Source organism: Geotrypetes seraphini, chromosome 2 (assembly GCF_902459505.1).
Source record: "Geotrypetes seraphini chromosome 2, aGeoSer1.1, whole genome shotgun sequence".
NCBI lineage: Eukaryota > Metazoa > Chordata > Amphibia > Gymnophiona > Dermophiidae > Geotrypetes > Geotrypetes seraphini.
This window is the reverse complement of record NC_047085.1, coordinates 522236881-522255603: the sequence shown is the minus strand read 5'-3', so window position 1 is coordinate 522255603 and position 18723 is coordinate 522236881. Positions and strand designations below refer to the sequence as shown.

The following is an 18723-nucleotide window of genomic DNA, read 5'->3' as shown; positions in this document are numbered from 1 at the left end:
CCTCCCCCTCCATGGTCTGGTGTCTCCTTTCCTTCCCCTCCCTCCCATGGTCTTGCTTGGCTTTTCTATTCCTTCTCCCTCCTTCCCTCTCTCTTTTCAATTGGGTGCAACAGCATTTCTCCCCGCCCCACTCCCCCGACTGCCTGGTGAGGTGAGGACAGCTTCCCTCTCTTCCACTCCCTCACTGCAATCTTGCCCACCACCCATAAGTGAACTGAACCCAGGGCACGGGGCTCTAACACTGTGCATGCCGGTTTCCCTTCTCCTCCTAAACAAGAAGTTATTTCATGAGGGGGGGGAGGAAAGGAGAAGCCAGCACGCTCAGTGTTAGAGCCCCACGGCCTGGCTTGTGGGCGAGAGGACAGTGAGGGAATGGAAGGGAGGGAAGTTGACCTCCTCTCACCAGGCAGTCGGGGGCCTTCTGCCCTGTTTACTCCCCCCTAATGCTGGCCCTGGGGCTCCCCTGATATTTTTGGGCCTCAGGCACATGCCTACTGGGCCTACCCTTTAATACGGCCCTGTCTGAATCTCTGGTACTGATCTGCTTGGAAATGTTGTTTTCTGAGCAGTGAGTGGGTGGTAAATTTACAAATATGTATTTCTGAACTTGTTCAAAGGTTTAGTCCTACAATCTAATATAATAAAATGGTAAGCCGCGCATGCGCACTAAAAAAAACGTGTCCCGTGAGCTGTAGCGAAAAAAAACAATTGCGCATGCGCGGCCCCGGCGGCGGCTTTCAAATTAAAAAAAAAAATTTCCATAGCTGCGGCGGCCTTCCTCACCCCCGCCTCCTCTCTTGAACTGGACGGTCCCCGCGTCTGCCTACCCTTCCCCCCAACACAGCGCATTCCCCCCCCCCCACCCCAACGAATCAATAAATGGAGCCGGGCCGCCCTCCGCAACAGACCAGAGGAGTTTCTTTGCCGCTCACCCCCCTTCCCTTGCCGCTGACCCGAATACCTACCCGGCGATTCAAGAAGCCTGTGCAGCAGTCTTCACACGCTGCTTCAGGCCCTTCTACTGCCCTGATGATGTCATCAGAGACGCGGCAGAGCAAATAAGCGCAGTAGAAGGACCCGAAGCAGCGTGTGAAGACTGCTGCACAGGCTGCTTGAATCGCCGACTTACAAGTGAAGGGGGGGGGGGGGGGCCGCAATGACTCTATCCGATTAATTAAAAAACTCTGCACAAGGGGAGCAGGAAGAGATGATGATGGACAGGGGGGGAAAGGAAGGGAGGCCTATTGTTGGACAGGGGGAGCAGGAAGAGGTGCAGATGGACAGCGGGGGAAATTAAGGGAGACCTGCTGATGGACAGGGGGGGGGAAATGAAGGGAGGCCTACTGCTGGACAGGGGGAGCAAGAAGAGGTGCTGATGGACAGGGGGGGAGGTAAAACAAAGGGAGAAGGGCTGCTGCTGGATAAGGGGAGCAATGAAGAGGTGGTGGTGGACAGGGGGGAAAAATGAAGGGAGGCCTAATGCTGGACAGGGGGAGCAGGAAGAGGTGCTGATGGACAGGGGGAAAAAATTAAGGGAGGCCTACTGCTGGACAGGGGGAGCAGGAAGAGATGCTGATGGATGGGGGGGGGAAATGAAGGGAGGCCTACTGCTGGACAGAGGGAGCAGGAAGAGGTGCTGATGGACAGGGGGGGAGGTAAAACAAAGGGAGAAGGGCTGCTGCTGGATAAGGGGAGCAATGAAGAGGTGGTGGTGGACAGGGGGGAAAAATGAAGGGAGGCCTAATGCTGGACAGGGGGAGCAGGAAGAGGTGCTGATGGACAGGGGGAAAAAAATTAAGGGATGCCTACTGCTGGACAGGGGGAGCAGGAAGAGATGCTGATGGACAGGGGGAAAAAATAAAGGGAGGCCTACTGCTGGACAGAGGGAGCAGGAAGAGGTGATGATGGACAGGGGGAAAAAGGAAGGGATGCCTATTGTTGGACAGGGGGAGAAGGAAGAGGTACTGATGGACAGGGGGGAGGTAAAACAAAGGGGGAAGGGCTGTTGCTGGATAAAGGGAGCAGTGAAGGGGTGGTCGTGGACACAGGGGAGGTAAAAAGAAGGGAGAATGGACAGGAAAAAGTGGCTAAGGAGACAGAGAGAGAAAGAAATAAAGACAGACACACACACATATATTCTAGCCCGAGGGAGGAAAATGCTGCACAGGGAAGTAGGGAGGGGGGAAATGCTGATGCACAAGGAAATGGAGGGGGAGGGAATGCTGATATGGCTACTGTACCGGAAGGTGGACAAGGAGAGATAAATGCTGCATAGGGGGCAGAAAGAGAGATAAATAGAAAGAAAGACAAATAATAGGAGGGAGGGAGACAGAAATAAAAGAAGAAAGACACAAGGGCAGGGAGTGAGACAGAAAGAAAGACAGACAGACATATATTCTAGCACCCGTTAATGTAACGGGCTTAAAGACTAGTAATATATATTGTTCTTTTTTATTTAGAAAAAGATGACCCTAAATATAATTCCTGGAAGCTCAGTGAGAAGACTGAAAGAGTAAAGATGTTATCAGAAAGAGAGAAAGAGGAAACTTCTTCCTGCTCTGTCTGGGGAGAGAAGGAAAAACATCAAAATCAAAGGTATTCACAAAGAGAATCAGCTCTGCTCAAGAAGACCAGTAATATCACACAGACAGAGGAAGACCAGAGGGACCAGATGAGAGATCAAAGATGTCCTTGTGATATATGTGAGATATTCCTCAGCGATCGTTCAATTCTGAATCCACATCAGAGATCTGATACTGAAGAGAGATCATCTACATGTACGGACTGTGGGGAAACCTCCAGTCAAAAGGGAGAACAGAAAACCTGCTTAAAAGAGACACATTTTACATGTTCTGACTGTGGGAAAAGTTTCAATAGGAAGAAAGACCTAATGCAACACAGGAAAAATAATGAAGGAATGAGAATGTGTACAAGTATTGAATATGGGGAAAACCTTTTCAATAAAGGAAACATGACAAAATACCAGAAAAACAATTCAGACATGAGAATATCTTCATATCCTGGTTGTAAAAAAAATATAAACCAGGATAAGAATTTCACAAGAAAAAACAAATTTCATCCAGGAGAAAGATCAGTTTTAAATACTGAATGTGAGAAAAGCTTCAGTGATGGGGAACCATTCACAGATCATAAAAAGGCTGAAACTGGTGAGGAATCAGCCACTTCTATTAAATCAGAAGAAATATTTTGCAAGATGGCAAATATCCCAGAATATCAGGAAACTGAGAAAAATGAAAGGTTATTTACTTGTGCTGACCGTGGTAGATTCACTTTCTGGAAAGGAAACCACAGAATGAAGAAGAAAATCCTCAGAGGAATGAAGCCATTTACATGTACTGAGTGTGGTAAAAGCTTCAGAAGAAAGGCACATCTCAAAATTCACCTGAAAATCCACACAGGAGTGAAATCATTTTCATGCGCTGAGTGTGGCAAAAGCTTTAGTCAGAAGGGAAGCCTGACAAGACACCAGAGTAACCACACTGGAATGAAACTATTTACATGTACTGAGTGTGGTAAAAGCTTTTATGATAAGCAAACACTCACAGCACACCAGAGAATTCACACTGGAGAGAAACCATTTACATGTACTGAGTGTGGTAAAAGCTTCACAACCAAGAAACAGCTCAAATCTCACCTGATAAGCCATACAGGAGTAAAGCCATTTTCATGCGCTGAGTGTGGTAAAAGCTTCAGTCAGAAGGGAAGACTGACAAGACACCAAACAATTCATACTGGAGTGAAGCCATTTACATGTACTGAGTGTGGTAAAAGCTTTAGAATTAAGTCACATATCAAAAGGCACCTGACAGTCCATACAGGAATGAAGCCATTTTCATGCACTGAGTGTGATAAAAGCTTCATTTGTAAGGCAGCTCTCACCAAGCACCAGGCAATCCATACTGGAGTGAAGCCATTTACATGTACTGAGTGTGGAAAAAGCTTCAGAAGCAAGGAACAGCTCAAAATTCACCTGACAATCCATACCGGAATGAAGCCATTTACATGCGCTGAGTGTGGTAAAAGCTTTAGTCGGAAGGAATTATTGAAAAAACACCAGACAGTCCACAGTGGAGTAAAACCATTTTCATGCACCGAGTGTGGTAAAAGCTTCAGGACAAAGGCACAGCTCAAAATTCACCTGACAGTCCACACAGGAGTGAAGTCATTTTCATGCGCTGAGTGTGGTAAAAGCTTTAGTCGGAAGGGAAGTTTGACAATACACCAGAGTATCCACACTGGAGTGAGACCATGTATATGTACTGAGTGTGGTAAAAGCTTCGGAACAAAAGCAGTTCTTAAAAACCATCAGGTCATCCACACAGGAGTGAAACCATTTAAGTGTTCTGAATGTGGTAAAAGCTTCAGAAATAAGGCACATCTCAAAATTCACCTGACAATACATGCAGGAATGAAGCCATTTACATGCGCTGAGTGTGGTAAAAGCTTTAGTCGGAAGGAATTATTGAAAAAACACCAGACAGTCCACAGTGGAGTAAAACCATTTACATGTACTGAGTGTGGTAAAAGCTTCACAACCAAGCAACAGCTCAAAATTCACCTGAGAATCCATAAAGGAGTAAAGTCATTTTCATGCTCTGAGTGTGGTAAATGCTTCAGAACTAAGTCACAGCTCAAAATTCACCTGACAATCCATATAGGAGTAAAGTCATTTTCATGCACTGAGTGTGGTAAAAGCTTTAGACAGAAGGAATTATTGAAAAAACACCAGACAATCCACAGTGGAGTAAAACCATTTTCATGCGCTGAGTGTGGTAAAAGCTTTAGTCATAAAGGAAACCTGACAAGACACCAGATTATCCATACTGGAGTGAGACCATGTATATGTACCAAGTGTGCTAAAAGCTTCGGAACAAGAGCACTTCTTAAAATCCACCAGGTCATCCACACAGGAGTGAGGCCATTTAAGTGTTCTGAATGTGGTAAAAACTTTAATGACAAGGGAAAACTGACAGAACACAAGAAAATTCACACTGGAGTGAAACCATATTTATGTACTGAGTGTGGTAAAAGCTTCCTTCGTAAGGGAGACCTCACCAAGCACCAGGCAATCCATACTGCAGTGAAGCCATTTACATGTACTGAGTGTGGTAAAAGCTTCAGAAGAAAGTCACATCTCAAAATTCACCTGAAAAGCCATACAGGAGTAAAGCCATTTTCTTGCACTGAGTGTGGTAAAAGCTTTAGTCGGAAGGAAATATTGAAAAAACACCAGACAGTCCACACAGGAGTAAAACCATTTTCATGCACAGAGTGTGGTAAGAGCTTCAGAAGCAAGGCATATCTCAGAGTTCACCTGCTAATCCATACAGGAGTAAAACCATGTACATGTACTGAGTGTGGTAAAAGCTTCAGAAGCAAGGCACAGCTCAAAATTCACCTGATAATCCATACAGGAGGAAAGCCAATTTCATGCGCTGAGTGTGGTAAAAGCTTTAGTCGGAAGGACTTATTGAAAAAACACCAGACAGTCCACAGTGGAGTAAAACCATTTTCATGCACCGAGTGTGGTAAAAGCTTCATTCATAAGGCAGCCCTCACCAAGCATCAGGCAATCCATACTGGAGTGAAGCCATTTACATGTACTAAGTGTGGTAAAAGCTTCAGAAGCAAACAACAGCTCAAAATTCACCTGACAATCCACACAGGAGTAAAACCATTTTCATGCACCGAGTGTGGTAAAAGCTTCAGAAACAAGGCATATCTCAAAATTCACCTGAAAAACCATTTTCATGCGCCGAGTCTGGTAAAAGCTTTAGTCAGAAGGAACACTGACAAAACACCAGAGAATCCAGATTGGAGTAAAGCCATTTTCATGCTCTGATTGTGGTAAAAGCTTTAGTCGGAAGGGAACATTGAAAAAACACCAGACAGTCCACACTGGAGTAAAGCCATTTTCATGCTCCGATTGTGGTAAAAGCTTTAGTCGGAAGGGAACATTGAAAAAACACCAGACGGATCCAAGATGGCCGCAGACCCTACCGGCTGAGTAACACGCCGAAGAGTCTTACCTCTAACAACTTTTAATCCGCTGCCCGAGATTTCTGCTCCCTTCTTCATGCCGAAACGAAGAGGACGCAGTGCCGCTGGAGCCTCGCGGCAGTCCGGTGCAGCGGTGTTCGGTAACATTGAGGAGATCCTCCGACGTATGCAGGAGACACCCTGGGCGTCGGGGGTCCCGCTGGAGTCGCGCCGGAGCGGAACGGACGTCAACTCCTTGGCTTAGAAACAACATTAAGCCCCGACGCCAGAGTACCTCCCCCTCCGCCTCAGGTTACCAGCTCCCCACGAGAGGAAGTGCTGTTGGAGCATGAGCAGTGCTCTCCCCCGGAGGCCACAGATATCAGAGAGGGGAGACTGGAGACTAACTCATCTTTTCAGGAGAGTTTGGAAGAGACTGAGAGTACAACAACTGAAGGGGTAATTTGGAACCAGAGAAATGCTGTTCAAGAAAGAACATCAACTTCAACTGGTGAGACTTCTCATTTTATTAATGCATTTCATATTGAAAAACCCAGAGAGGTAACCCTGGATTCTCTTTGGGATCTGGTGGTAGATTTGGCAAAATCTGTGAAACCCCAACTGAGCCAGTTGGAAGAAAGACTTAAAGTTCAAGAGGTTACAATGGGGAATTTAAAAGTTGAATTTGATGAGTCTAAAAGCTCCATAGAAAATATTCATCAGGAGTTAAAAGTTTCTAAACAAATTAGAGAAACACTAATAAAAGATAATACTAACTTGAGAAGGAAGCTGGAATCCTTAGAAAATTCCTCTAGAAATAATAACCTCAGATTAATTAACTTTCCGAGGATTGCAACAATATCACCGAGAGACATAGTGAAACGTTACATGATGGAAATATTGGAAATTCCTGAAGATATGTTGCCACCTCTTACGCAGGCTTATTATCTACCTATTAAAAGAGAGGAACAGCAGCGCTTACAAGAAAAGGACCAGCAACCGTTAGATGTTACTGCAATATTGGAGCGTTCTGATTTAGAAATGGTTACTCCAGCGACACTGTTGATTACAGTAGCCTTAGCACCAGATAAAAACTGGTTGCTTAGGCTTTTCTTAAAAAATAGACTTAAGAAATTTATGGGACTTAAAATATTGATTTTTCCAGATCTGGCTCGAGAAACACAAAAAAGGAGACGTGAATTTCTTCTTCTAAAACCAGGGGTTATAGCTTTGGGGGGCGACTTTTTATCTTCGACACCCTTGTAAATGTGTTATACAATATAGTATGAAAAAATATGTTTTCTTTGATCCAAGCCAGTTGACAACATTTTTGTCTACAGCACCTCAGGTTTAAGGGGGAATAAGAGGATAATTGATTATTGTTGACCTGTCTCTGCCTAAAGGGCCTATTTTCTTTTATATAACAACTTAGTTTGTTAAAATAACTTTAATCATCCGCTATGCATGCCTTGGATCCATATAGTGGACTAGAGTTGAAGTTAAGCTATAATGATTTTCTTTGTAACAAGTTTGGGAGCAGAAATGTTTATATTAGTACTTTATTGGCTTATCTTTATTTTTCTGTACAAGTGATACTTGAATTGTAAATTGAAAAATATAAATAAATAATAAAAAAAAAAGAAAAAACACCAGACAGTCCACACTGGAGTAAAACCATTTTCATGCACCGAGTGTGGTAAAAGCTTCAGCAGCAAACCAGATCTCAAAATTCACCTGATAATCCACACAGGAGTGAAGCCATTTTCATGCACCGAGTCTGGTAAAAGCTTTAGTCAGAAGGAATGTAATTTATTTCGTATATACCGCTACATCCGTTAGGTTCTAAGCGGTTTACAGAAAATATACATTAAGATTAGAAATAAGAAAGGTACTTGAAAAATTCCCTTACTGTCCCGAAGGCTCACAATCTAACTAAAGTACCTGGAGGGTAATAGAGAAGTGAAAAGTAGAGTTAGGAACACTGACAAAACACCAGAGTAAAATTATATTGATGTATTGAGTGTGGTAAAAGCTTCAGCAGCAAACCAGATCTCAAAATTCACCTGATAATCCATACAGGAGTGAAGCCATTTTCATGCACCGAGTCTGGTAAAAGCTTCAGCAGCAAACCAGATCTCAAAATTCACCTGATAATCCATACAGGAGTGAAGCCATTTTCATGCACCGAGTCTGGTAAAAGCTTCATTTGGAAAGAAGCATTCACCATGGACCAGAGAACCCATAGAAGGTTACAGCTGTGTTCATGCACCAGAGAATCTACAGTGGAATGAAACCATTTTGATGTACCAAATGTAAAGGTTTTATTACAAAGAAGACACTCACAGACATAAGACTAGCCACACGAATGAAACCATTTCTATGTTCTGAATGTGGAAAGCTTTACTGACAAGGGAACATTGACAAAACACCAGAGAAACCACACTGAAGTCAAGTGTTTACATGTTCTAAGTGTGGTAAAAGCTTCAGTCAGACAGTAAACCTGAAAACACACCAGAGTATCTGGAGTGAAATCGTATTCATGTACTGAGTGTGGTAAACGCATCAGAAGGAAGCAAGACCTTATAAGATACCAGATCATTTGAAGGGGTGCAATTTCAGTTGGGGCACTCCATCAAGGGTTATAAGGTTAGTCCAGCAAGTTTCCACTTTTTTCATTCTGTAGGAAAAATATGGAACAAGAAAAGTGGAAACTCGCTGGGCTAAGTGTATAGCCCTGGATGGAGACTGCCCCTTCATACATAGAGAAGTGAAGCCATTTTCATTCACTGACTGTGGTAAAATCTTCAGAAGGAAGTCAGACCTCAGAAGACACCAGACCAAGCAAAGAGGAGTGAAGCCATTTTCATATTCCAGTATGGCAAAAAGTATTCATGAGAAGGGAACACTGATAATACACCAGAGGAGGCATATGAAAGTAAACCCATTTCCATATCCTGAGTGTGAGAAAAGCTTCAGAACGAAGACACACCTTAAAAATCACCTGATAATCCATATAGGTGTGAAACAAAATTCATGAACTTAGTTTGGTAAAAGTTTACAGAGAAGGGATCTTGCACCAAGCATCAGAGGATCCAGAGTGGAATGAAATCTTTTCTATGTAGTAAATGTGGTATAAGCTTTAGTGACAAGGGGGAACTGAAAATCCACACCAGAGTGAAGGCATTTACATGTACTGATTGTGAAAATAGCTTCATTTTGAAGGCAGAAATCGTTACATCTCAGAGAATCAACACGGGAAGAAAACCATTTTCAAGCACTGAGTGTGATAAACGTTTCTGTCAGAAAGCAACTTTTAGAAAATGCCAGAAATTCCAGAAAGGAATGAAAATATTTACATATACTGAGGGTAGTAAAAAGTTTCAAAGAGCCCAGACAGGACTAAAACCCATCGTTTGGAGAGCGGAAAGATTCTGAAGTACTTAGAAAAGCAGTCCAAGCCCAAGAAAATGTGGCAGAAAGACAGAGAAATATTTCCCATCGTTTTGGGTGCCATAAGCTTAATTACAAATAACTTCCAAGCTTTGGCTGTACATATTACATTACAAACTCCAGAAAGGACTAGGCCAAACTTTAGTAGTAAATTTGAGAGACTGGAGGGCATGCTCCACATATCCTGGCTTAGGAGTGAGTTTCATTCCTGTTATGGCATGCAGAAAACTAAACAAAAAAGGGAGCAAAATGACCCAAAATACTCCAATTTCAGTGTGTCTCAAGTGACAACTCAAACTTTAAAGAGTAAGGGTGGAGAAAAGAGCCTCAGACTTGAGTAGCCGTATTCAGAACAATAATAAAAATGCTTTACATGGAATCATTGGCATTAAAAAACTCCACTTTTATAACATTGGAAGAATAACCCAAATCACAGTTACCGATGTTAGGGTCCACCTGGGGGGTTAGCGTTTGAGAAAAAGATCTGGATGTCATTGTAGACAATACGATTAAACCTTCAGCCCAATGTGCAGCAGTGGCCAAAAACGCAAACAGGATGCTAGAAATTATTAAAAAGGGGATGGTTAACAAGACTAAGAATGTCATAATGCCCCTGCTAAGATACTCAGAATTTCATATTCTGCTCTTTTCACTGTTTTTCAGTTTAATTTCTCTTCTCCTCATCCCTGTTTCTTATTTTAAAAAAACAAAAAAACCCCACAAAAAAATAAACCCTTCTCTGTATGGAATGTTGCTACTCTTTGGGGTTCTAGAATCTTTTGTTACTTTTTGGGATTCCGGAATCTTGCTATTCTTTGAGATTCTGCCTGGAATCTTGATACTCTTTGGGGTTCTAGAATATTTTGTTGCTGTTTGGCATTCTGGAATCTTATTCTTTGAGATTCTGTGTGTAATGTTGCTACTCTTTGGGGTTCTGGAATCTTGCTATTCTCTGAGATTCTGCCTAGAATCTTGATACTCTTTGGGGTTCTAGAATCTTTTATTACTCTTAATTCTGGAATGTTGCTACTCTTGGAGATTCCTCATGGAATGTTGCTACTATTTGGGGTTCCTGAATCTGGCTATTCTTTGAGATTCTGCCTGGAATCTTGATACTCTTTGGGGTTCTAGAATCTTTTGTTACTCTTTGGGATTGTAGAATCTTGCTATTCTTTGAGATTCTGTCTGGAATCTTGATACTCTTTGTGGTTCTAGAATCTTTGTTACTCTTCGAGATTCTGGAATCTTATTATTCTTTGAATTTCTGTATGGAATGTTGCTACTCTTTGGGGTTTCGGAATCTTGCTATTCTTTGAGATTCTGCCTGGAATCTTGATACTCTTTGGGATTCTAGAATCTTTTGTTACTCTTTGGGATTCTGGAATCTTATGTGGATTGGGTCACGCTTTCCTCTGCTTCCGGCAGCAGCAGGAAGCTATTAAACTCTTTGAATGGAGCAGGACTCAGGCAACTGGTAATTGAGCCAACAAGGGATCAGGCAATTTTGGACCTGGTACTTACCAACGGAGAAAGTATCACAGAGGTCTCGGTGGGTGAAACTTTGGCCTCCAGTGACCACAATATGATTTGGTTCAATCTCAGGAAAGGTTTCACGAAATCTACCACATTGACCAAGGTTCTCAAGTTCAAGGACACAAATTTCCAGGACATGGGAGACTTCGTTCACCAGGCGCTACAAACCCAAGCAGATACCGACAGCGTGGAAGAAATGTGGTCAACTTTGAAAACCACCATACAGGAAGCAACAAACCGCTATGTTAAATCAGTAAGCAAACGAAGTAGGAACAACAAGCCACAGTGGTTCTCTATGGAGATCTCAGACCTCATCAAAGAGAAGAAAAAAGCATTCATCTCTTACAAACAATCAGGGACACAGGACTCCAGAGTAGATTATCTGACCAAATCAAGAGCCGTCAAAGCGGCAGTTAGAGAGGCCAAATTCCGCATGGAGGAGTCTCTAGCAAAGAATATCCAGAAGGGAGATAAATCCTTCTTCAGGTATATTAGTGACAGGAAAAAGAACTCAGGCGGGATAGTACGACTCAGAAAACCAGACGGAGACCATGTGGAGACGGACTCGGAAAAGGCCCAACTGTTAAATGAATACTTCTGTTCAGTCTTCACCCGCGAGGTGCCGGGAATCGGCCCTCAACCACATACAAGGATTAAATCAGTAGACCCGTTTAGTAATTTCAAATTTACACCCAGCAGCGTCTACTGCGAGCTGTCAAAAATCAAGGTCAACAAGGCAATGGGGCCTGACAACCTACACCCTAGGGTACTCAGGGAGTTGGGAGATGTCTTGGCGGAACCACTACCCGCGCTCTTTAATCTCTCCCTTAGTACAGGTAACGTCCCGATGGACTGGAAGACGGCTAACGTCATTCCACTACACAAGAAAGGCTCCAGGGTGGATATGGCAAACTACAGACCAGTGAGTCTCACTTCAATAGTGAGCAAACTAATGGAAACCCTAATCAAACACCAAATGGATAGGATCATGGACGAGGAGAATCTGCGGGATCCCCGCCAACATGGATTTACTAAAGGGAGATCGTGCCAATCCAACCTGATCGGCTTCTTTGACTGGGTGACGAGGAAGCTGGATGTTGGTGAGTCCCTGGACATCGTCTATCTGGATTTCAGCAAAGCATTTGATAGCGTGCCACACCGCAGGTTGCTGAATAAGATGAGTTCTTTAGGTTTGGGCGACACTTTAACAAAATGGGTTGGGAACTGGCTTGGAGGTAGGCTGCAGAGGGTGATGGTGAATGGCACTCCCTCCGAGATGTCGGAGGTGATAAGTGGAGTGCCACAGGGCTCCGTCCTAGGCCCGATCTTGTTCAACATCTATATAAGAGACCTGACAGAAGGGCTTCGAGGTAAAATAACATTGTTTGCCGATGATGCCAAACTGTGCAATGTAGTGAGCAAAAGCACAACAGACAAAAAAGCAATGACAGACGATATGGTGCATGACTTACTTCTGCTGGAGCACTGGTCTAGGTCCTGGCAACTCAGTTTCAATGCCAAAAAATGCAAAGTCATGCACCTGGGAAGCCAGAATCCATGCAAGATCTACACCCTAAATGGCGAGATCCTGACAAGAACTGTAGCAGAAAGAGACTTGGGAGTGATTGTCAGGGAAGACATGAAGTCGGCAAACCAAGTGGAGCAAGCTTCATCCAAAGCAAGGCAAATCATAGGTTGCATACGCAGGAGTTTCATCAGCCGTAAACCTGAAGTCATTATGCCAATATATAGATCCATGGTGAGACCGCACCTGGAGTACTGTGTGCAATTCTGGAGGCCGCATTACCGCAAGGATGTGCTGAGACTGGAGTCGGTCCAGAGAATGGCCACCAGGATGGTCTCGGGACTCAGGGAGCTCCCGTACGAGGAGCGGTTGGGGAATTTGCAGCTCTACTCACTCGAGGAGCGTCGAGAGAGGGGAGACATGATCGAGACATTCAAATATCTCACGGGCCGCATCAAGGTGGAAGAAGACATCTTCTTCTTCAAGGGTCCCGCGGCAACAAGGGGGCATTCGTGGAAAATCAGGGGCGGGAAACTGCACAGTGACACTAGGAAGTTCTTCTTCACTGAAAGGGTGGTTGATCGCTGGAATAGTCTTCCACTTCGGGTTATTGAGGCCACCAGTGTGGCGGATTTTAAGGCCAGATGGGATAGACATGTGGGATCTATCCGCAAAGATAGATAGTGAGGATCACTGGGGTGGGCAGACTTGATGGGCCTTGGCCCTTATCTGCCGTCTATTTCTATGTTTCTATGTTTCTATGTTTCTATTATTCTTTGAGTTTCTGTATGGAATATTGCTACTCTTTGGGGTTCTAGAATCTTGCTATTCTTTGAGATTCTGCCAGGAATCTTGATACTCTTTGGGGTTCTAGAATCTTTGTTACTCTGAGATTCTGGAATCTTATTATTGATTGAGATTCTGTATGGAATGTTGCTACTATTTGGGGTTCCGGAATCTTGCTTTTCTTTGAGATTCTGCCTGGAATCTTGATACTCTTTGGGGTTCTAGAATCTTTTGTTACTCTTGGGATTCCGGAATCTTGCTATTCTTTGAGATTCTGCCTGGAATCTTGATACTCTTTGGGGTTCTAGAATCTTTAGTACTCTTTGAAATTTTGGAATCTTATTGTTTGAGATTCTGTATAGAATGTTGCTACTCTTTGGGGTTCCGGAATCTTGCTATTCTTTGAGATTCTGCCTGGAATCTTGATACTCTTTGGGGTTCTAGAATCTTTTGTTACTCTTTGAGATTCTAGAATCTTATTATTCTTTGAGTTTCTGTATGGAATGTTGCTACTCTTTGGGGTTCTAGAATCTTGCTATTCTTTGAGATTATGCCTGGAATCTTTATACTCTTTAGGGTTCTGGAATCTTATTATTCTTTGAGATTCTATATGGAATGTTGCTACTCTTTGGGGTTCCGGAATCTTACTATTCTTTGAGATTCTGCCTGGAATCTTGATACTCTTTGGGGTTCCGGAATCTTGCTATTTTTTTAGGATTTTGAATGGAATGTTGCTACTCCTTGGGTTCTGGCCAGGTACTAGTGACCTGGTTTGGCCACCATGAGAATGGACTACTGGGCTTGATGGTCCATTGGTGTGACCCATTAAGGCTATTCTTATGTTCTTATGCCATTCAACTTGTTGATTCAAGCCAGAAGGCCATACAGTGTTCAGTCTGAATATCCGCTGTTGCTTTTTTTGATGCAACCTAGGTTTCAAATCCCCTCAGTGCTGTGTCAGGAGGACCTGACCAATAAGAGTGCATTTAAAATCCTCAAACGCATGCTCCACCTATGCACTGTGTGTCATCGATCGATCCACTCCTCTCTTATGATGGATGCTTTAGCGGTGTTCAAACATTCTCGTTTTCAAGGGGAGAGCGGTAAGCCCACAAGGACATGCCGATGATGTGACCAGACAGTCTTGTCTACCTTTTTGAGTAATAAACTCGTTTGTTTTGAGGCTTTTTTCTCCATTCTCAGTTTGGCTGGCGATCCTTCTCTAATGGTCAACAACCCCCCGACAGACATTTCAAAAGCAGTATTTGTGATGTATTTGGGGGGTGTTTCGTCACACCCGCTTGATACTGAAATAGGCCGCCGTCCAGGCCTATCTCGAAATGGGGACCTCACACACTATATACTGATTTCAGTAAGTATGTATTTATTTTGATCCAGCCGCCGCTCGGAGGGAAGCGGGCCAACTTTTTCTTCGCCCCAGCACAGCCGGTGAGGAGCGTGGGAGCACTGCTCCGCCCCCCACCCCGAACCAAGCAGGAGACAGAGAAAATAAAAGCACCGCCCCACCGAAGCGCGGCCTTTTGATCCAGCCGCCGCTCGGAGGGAAGCGGGCCAACTTTTTCTTCGCCCCAGCACAGCCGGTGAGGAGCGTGGGAGCACTGCTCCGCCCCCCACCCCGAACCAAGCAGGAGACAGAGAAAATAAAAGCACCGCCCCACCGAAGCGCGGCCTTTTGATCCAGCCGCCGCTCGGAGGGAAGCGGGCCAACTTTTTCTTCGCCCCAGCACAGCCGGTGAGGAGCGTGGGAGCACTGCTCCGCCCCCCACCCCGAACCAAGCAGGAGACAGAGAAAATAAAAGCACCGCCCCACCGAAGCGCGGCCTTTTGATCCAGCCGCCGCTCGGAGGGAAGCGGGCCAACTTTTTCTTCGCCCCAGCACAGCCGGTGAGGAGCGTGGGAGCACTGCTCCGCCCCCCACCCCGAACCAAGCAGGAGACAGAGAAAATAAAAGCACCGCCCCACCGAAGAGCGGCCTTTTGATCCAGCCGCCGCTCGGAGGGAAGCGGGCCAACTTTTTCTTCGCCCCAGCACAGCCGGTGAGGAGCGTGGGAGCACTGCTCCGCCCCCCACCCCGAACCAAGCAGGAGACAGAGAAAATAAAAGCACCGCCCCACCGAAGCGCGGCCTTTTGATCCAGCCGCCGCTCGGAGGGAAGCGGGCCAACTTTTTCTTCGCCCCAGCACAGCCGGTGAGGAGCGTGGGAGCACTGTTCCGCCCCCCACCCCGAACCAAGCAGGAGACAGAGAAAATAAAAGCACCGCCCCACCGAAGCGCGGCCTTTTGATCCAGCCGCCGCTCGGAGGGAAGCGGGCCAACTTTTTCTTCGCCCCAGCACAGCCGGTGAGGAGCGTGGGAGCATTGCTCCGCCCCCCACCCCGAACCAAGCAGGAGACAGAGAAAATAAAAGCACCGCCCCACCGAAGCGCGGCCTTTTGATCCAGCCGCCGCTCGGAGGGAAGCGGGCCAACTTTTTCTTCGCCCCAGCACAGCCGGTGAGGAGCGTGGGAGCACTGCTCCGCCCCCCACCCCGAACCAAGCAGGAGACAGAGAAAATAAAAGCACCGCCCCACCGAAGCGCGGCCTTTTGATCCAGCCGCCGCTCGGAGGGAAGCGGGCCAACTTTTTCTTCGCCCCAGCACAGCCGGTGAGGAGCGTGGGAGCACTGCTCCGCCCCCCACCCCGAACCAAGCAGGAGACAGAGAAAATAAAAGCACCGCCCCACCGAAGCGCGGCCTTTTGATCCAGCCGCCGCTCGGAGGGAAGCGGGCCAACTTTTTCTTCGCCCCAGCACAGCCGGTGAGGAGCGTGGGAGCACTGCTCCGCCCCCCACCCCGAACCAAGCAGGAGACAGAGAAAATAAAAGCACCGCCCCACCGAAGCGCGGCCTTTTGATCCAGCCGCCGCTCGGAGGGAAGCGGGCCAACTTTTTCTTCGCCCCAGCACAGCCGGTGAGGAGCGTGGGAGCACTGCTCCGCCCCCCACCCCGAACCAAGCAGGAGACAGAGAAAATAAAAGCACCGCCCCACCGAAGCGCGGCCTTTTGATCCAGCCGCCGCTCGGAGGGAAGCGGGCCAACTTTTTCTTCGCCCCAGCACAGCCGGTGAGGAGCGTGGGAGCACTGCTCCGCCCCCCACCCCGAACCAAGCAGGAGACAGAGAAAATAAAAGCACCGCCCCACCGAAGCGCGGCCTTTTGATCCAGCCGCCGCTCGGAGGGAAGCGGGCCAACTTTTTCTTCGCCCCAGCACAGCCGGTGAGGAGCGTGGGAGCACTGCTCCGCCCCCCACCCCGAACCAAGCAGGAGACAGAGAAAATAAAAGCACCGCCCCACCGAAGCGCGGCCTTTTGATCCAGCCGCCGCTCGGAGGGAAGCGGGCCAACTTTTTCTTCGCCCCAGCACAGCCGGTGAGGAGCGTGGGAGCACTGCTCCGCCCCCCACCCCGAACCAAGCAGGAGACAGAGAAAATAAAAGCACCGCCCCACCGAAGCGCGGCCTTTTGATCCAGCCGCCGCTCGGAGGGAAGCGGGCCAACTTTTTCTTCGCCCCAGCACAGCCGGTGAGGAGCGTGGGAGCACTGCTCCGCCCCCCACCCCGAACCAAGCAGGAGACAGAGAAAATAAAAGCACCGCCCCACCGAAGCGCGGCCTTTTGATCCAGCCGCCGCTCGGAGGGAAGCGGGCCAACTTTTTCTTCGCCCCAGCACAGCCGGTGAGGAGCGTGGGAGCACTGCTCCGCCCCCCACCCCGAACCAAGCAGGAGACAGAGAAAATAAAAGCACCGCCCCACCGAAGCGCGGCCTTTTGATCCAGCCGCCGCTCGGAGGGAAGCGGGCCAACTTTTTCTTCGCCCCAGCACAGCCGGTGAGGAGCGTGGGAGCACTGCTCCGCCCCCCACCCCGAACCAAGCAGGAGACAGAGAAAATAAAAGCACCGCCCCACCGAAGCGCGGCCTTTTGATCCAGCCGCCGCTCGGAGGGAAGCGGGCCAACTTTTTCTTCGCCCCAGCACAGCCGGTGAGGAGCGTGGGAGCACTGCTCCGCCCCCCACCCCGAACCAAGCAGGAGACAGAGAAAATAAAAGCACCGCCCCAACGGCGCGCAGCCGTTCGGCGTGCCGTCGAAGGCGCACGTCAAAGGCGCGTGCGCCTTAGCACGCGCCTTTGCGAAGCACCTGTGCGAGGCACTAGCATAGGTGCTCACCGAAATCTGCTTCCGGAACCCTTACACTCGAAGCCCAGACAACAGAGACGACCTCCGACCTCCACTACAGGCTCTGACACTGCACATACAGACAACCCATCCGGATAAGTACTGCTGCTACTTAATTATTTTGCTGTATAACTCGCCAGCACTTCACACACCACAGTCAGTTCTCTGCACACTGTAGTTGGTACCAACTTACGACAGAGCTACACCCTACACACTAACACCCCACAACAGCCGCAAACAAATCCTATTAAGCCGTAATCCGCACTGTATGTTCAGACTATTGTTCTAGACTATACTGGATTAAATCAGATTAGTTGTGTATTGGAGCATACTGTTGTGAACTGCATCGTATCAGATTACTCTAATTTAGCAAACTGTATTGTATTATATTGTATTCTACTGGATATATGTTATATGGTAATATCCCGCACTGTATTGTATTGTATTATATGGGGTACTTGTCATACTAAAGTACACTGCACCATACAAGATAATACCAAACTCTACTATAGCCGGACGAGCCCTCCACAATGGCCTGGCTAAACACACACCAATGTGTAGCCTTACTTCTACTCTACCTGCTAACCACCAGGCTCTGTAAGGCAGACAACACCAAGGCTTCTCCCATCCCCATCCACTTCACTCTACACCGATCAGTAAAACCCAAAAACCCCATATACACCCACCACACCACACAAGACCACCCCCAAACCCATCCGCCCATAATCCCCTCATATCCCCACAAACCAACCAAGCTCCACCCAACAAAACCCAGAACCCTAAAAAAACTCGCATACTCCCACCTCGCCCCAATCAACCATTCCACACATCAGTCCCTACATGGCTCTTACCTAAACATTAGATCAATGCGAAACAAAGCGCCCCTGATCAAAGATTGGCTGATTGAAACTAACCCTGACCTCGTTCTCCTCACTGAAACCTGGTTACTATCAGACAAAGATATTATCATAAAAGATTGTCTACCACCGGGATACAAGATTCTCTCTCTAGCCAGAACATGGGGAAGAGGAGGAGGTCTTGCAATAATCTTCCGAGACCACCTAAAAGGTACCATTCTCAACACAATATCCTCGCCCGACTCAGAAATCTTGACCATCTCCCTAACTTCAAATTCTCTGCCCTCCTCACTAACCATAACTTTATTCTACATACCTCCAAAAAAATGGACCACGATCAAAGA

General features: G+C 46.7%; 2 protein-coding genes across 4 annotated transcripts in view; one reads left to right on the top strand and one right to left on the bottom strand.

The window, feature by feature from the left end:
* Positions 1-6175, top strand: part of LOC117354718 (zinc finger protein 585A-like) — a 314357-nt gene extending 308182 nt beyond the window's left edge. For all 3 annotated transcript variants that reach the window (XM_033932631.1, XM_033932632.1, XM_033932633.1), the window contains exon 3: positions 2460-6175. In XM_033932631.1, coding sequence (XP_033788522.1) covers positions 2460-5863 — 3404 coding nt within the window. In that variant the 3' untranslated portion in view covers positions 5864-6175. The remainder of the gene's footprint in view (positions 1-2459) is intronic.
* Positions 1-18723, bottom strand: part of LOC117354717 (zinc finger protein 850-like) — a 948741-nt gene that overhangs the window by 781430 nt on the left and 148588 nt on the right. The window lies entirely within an intron of this gene.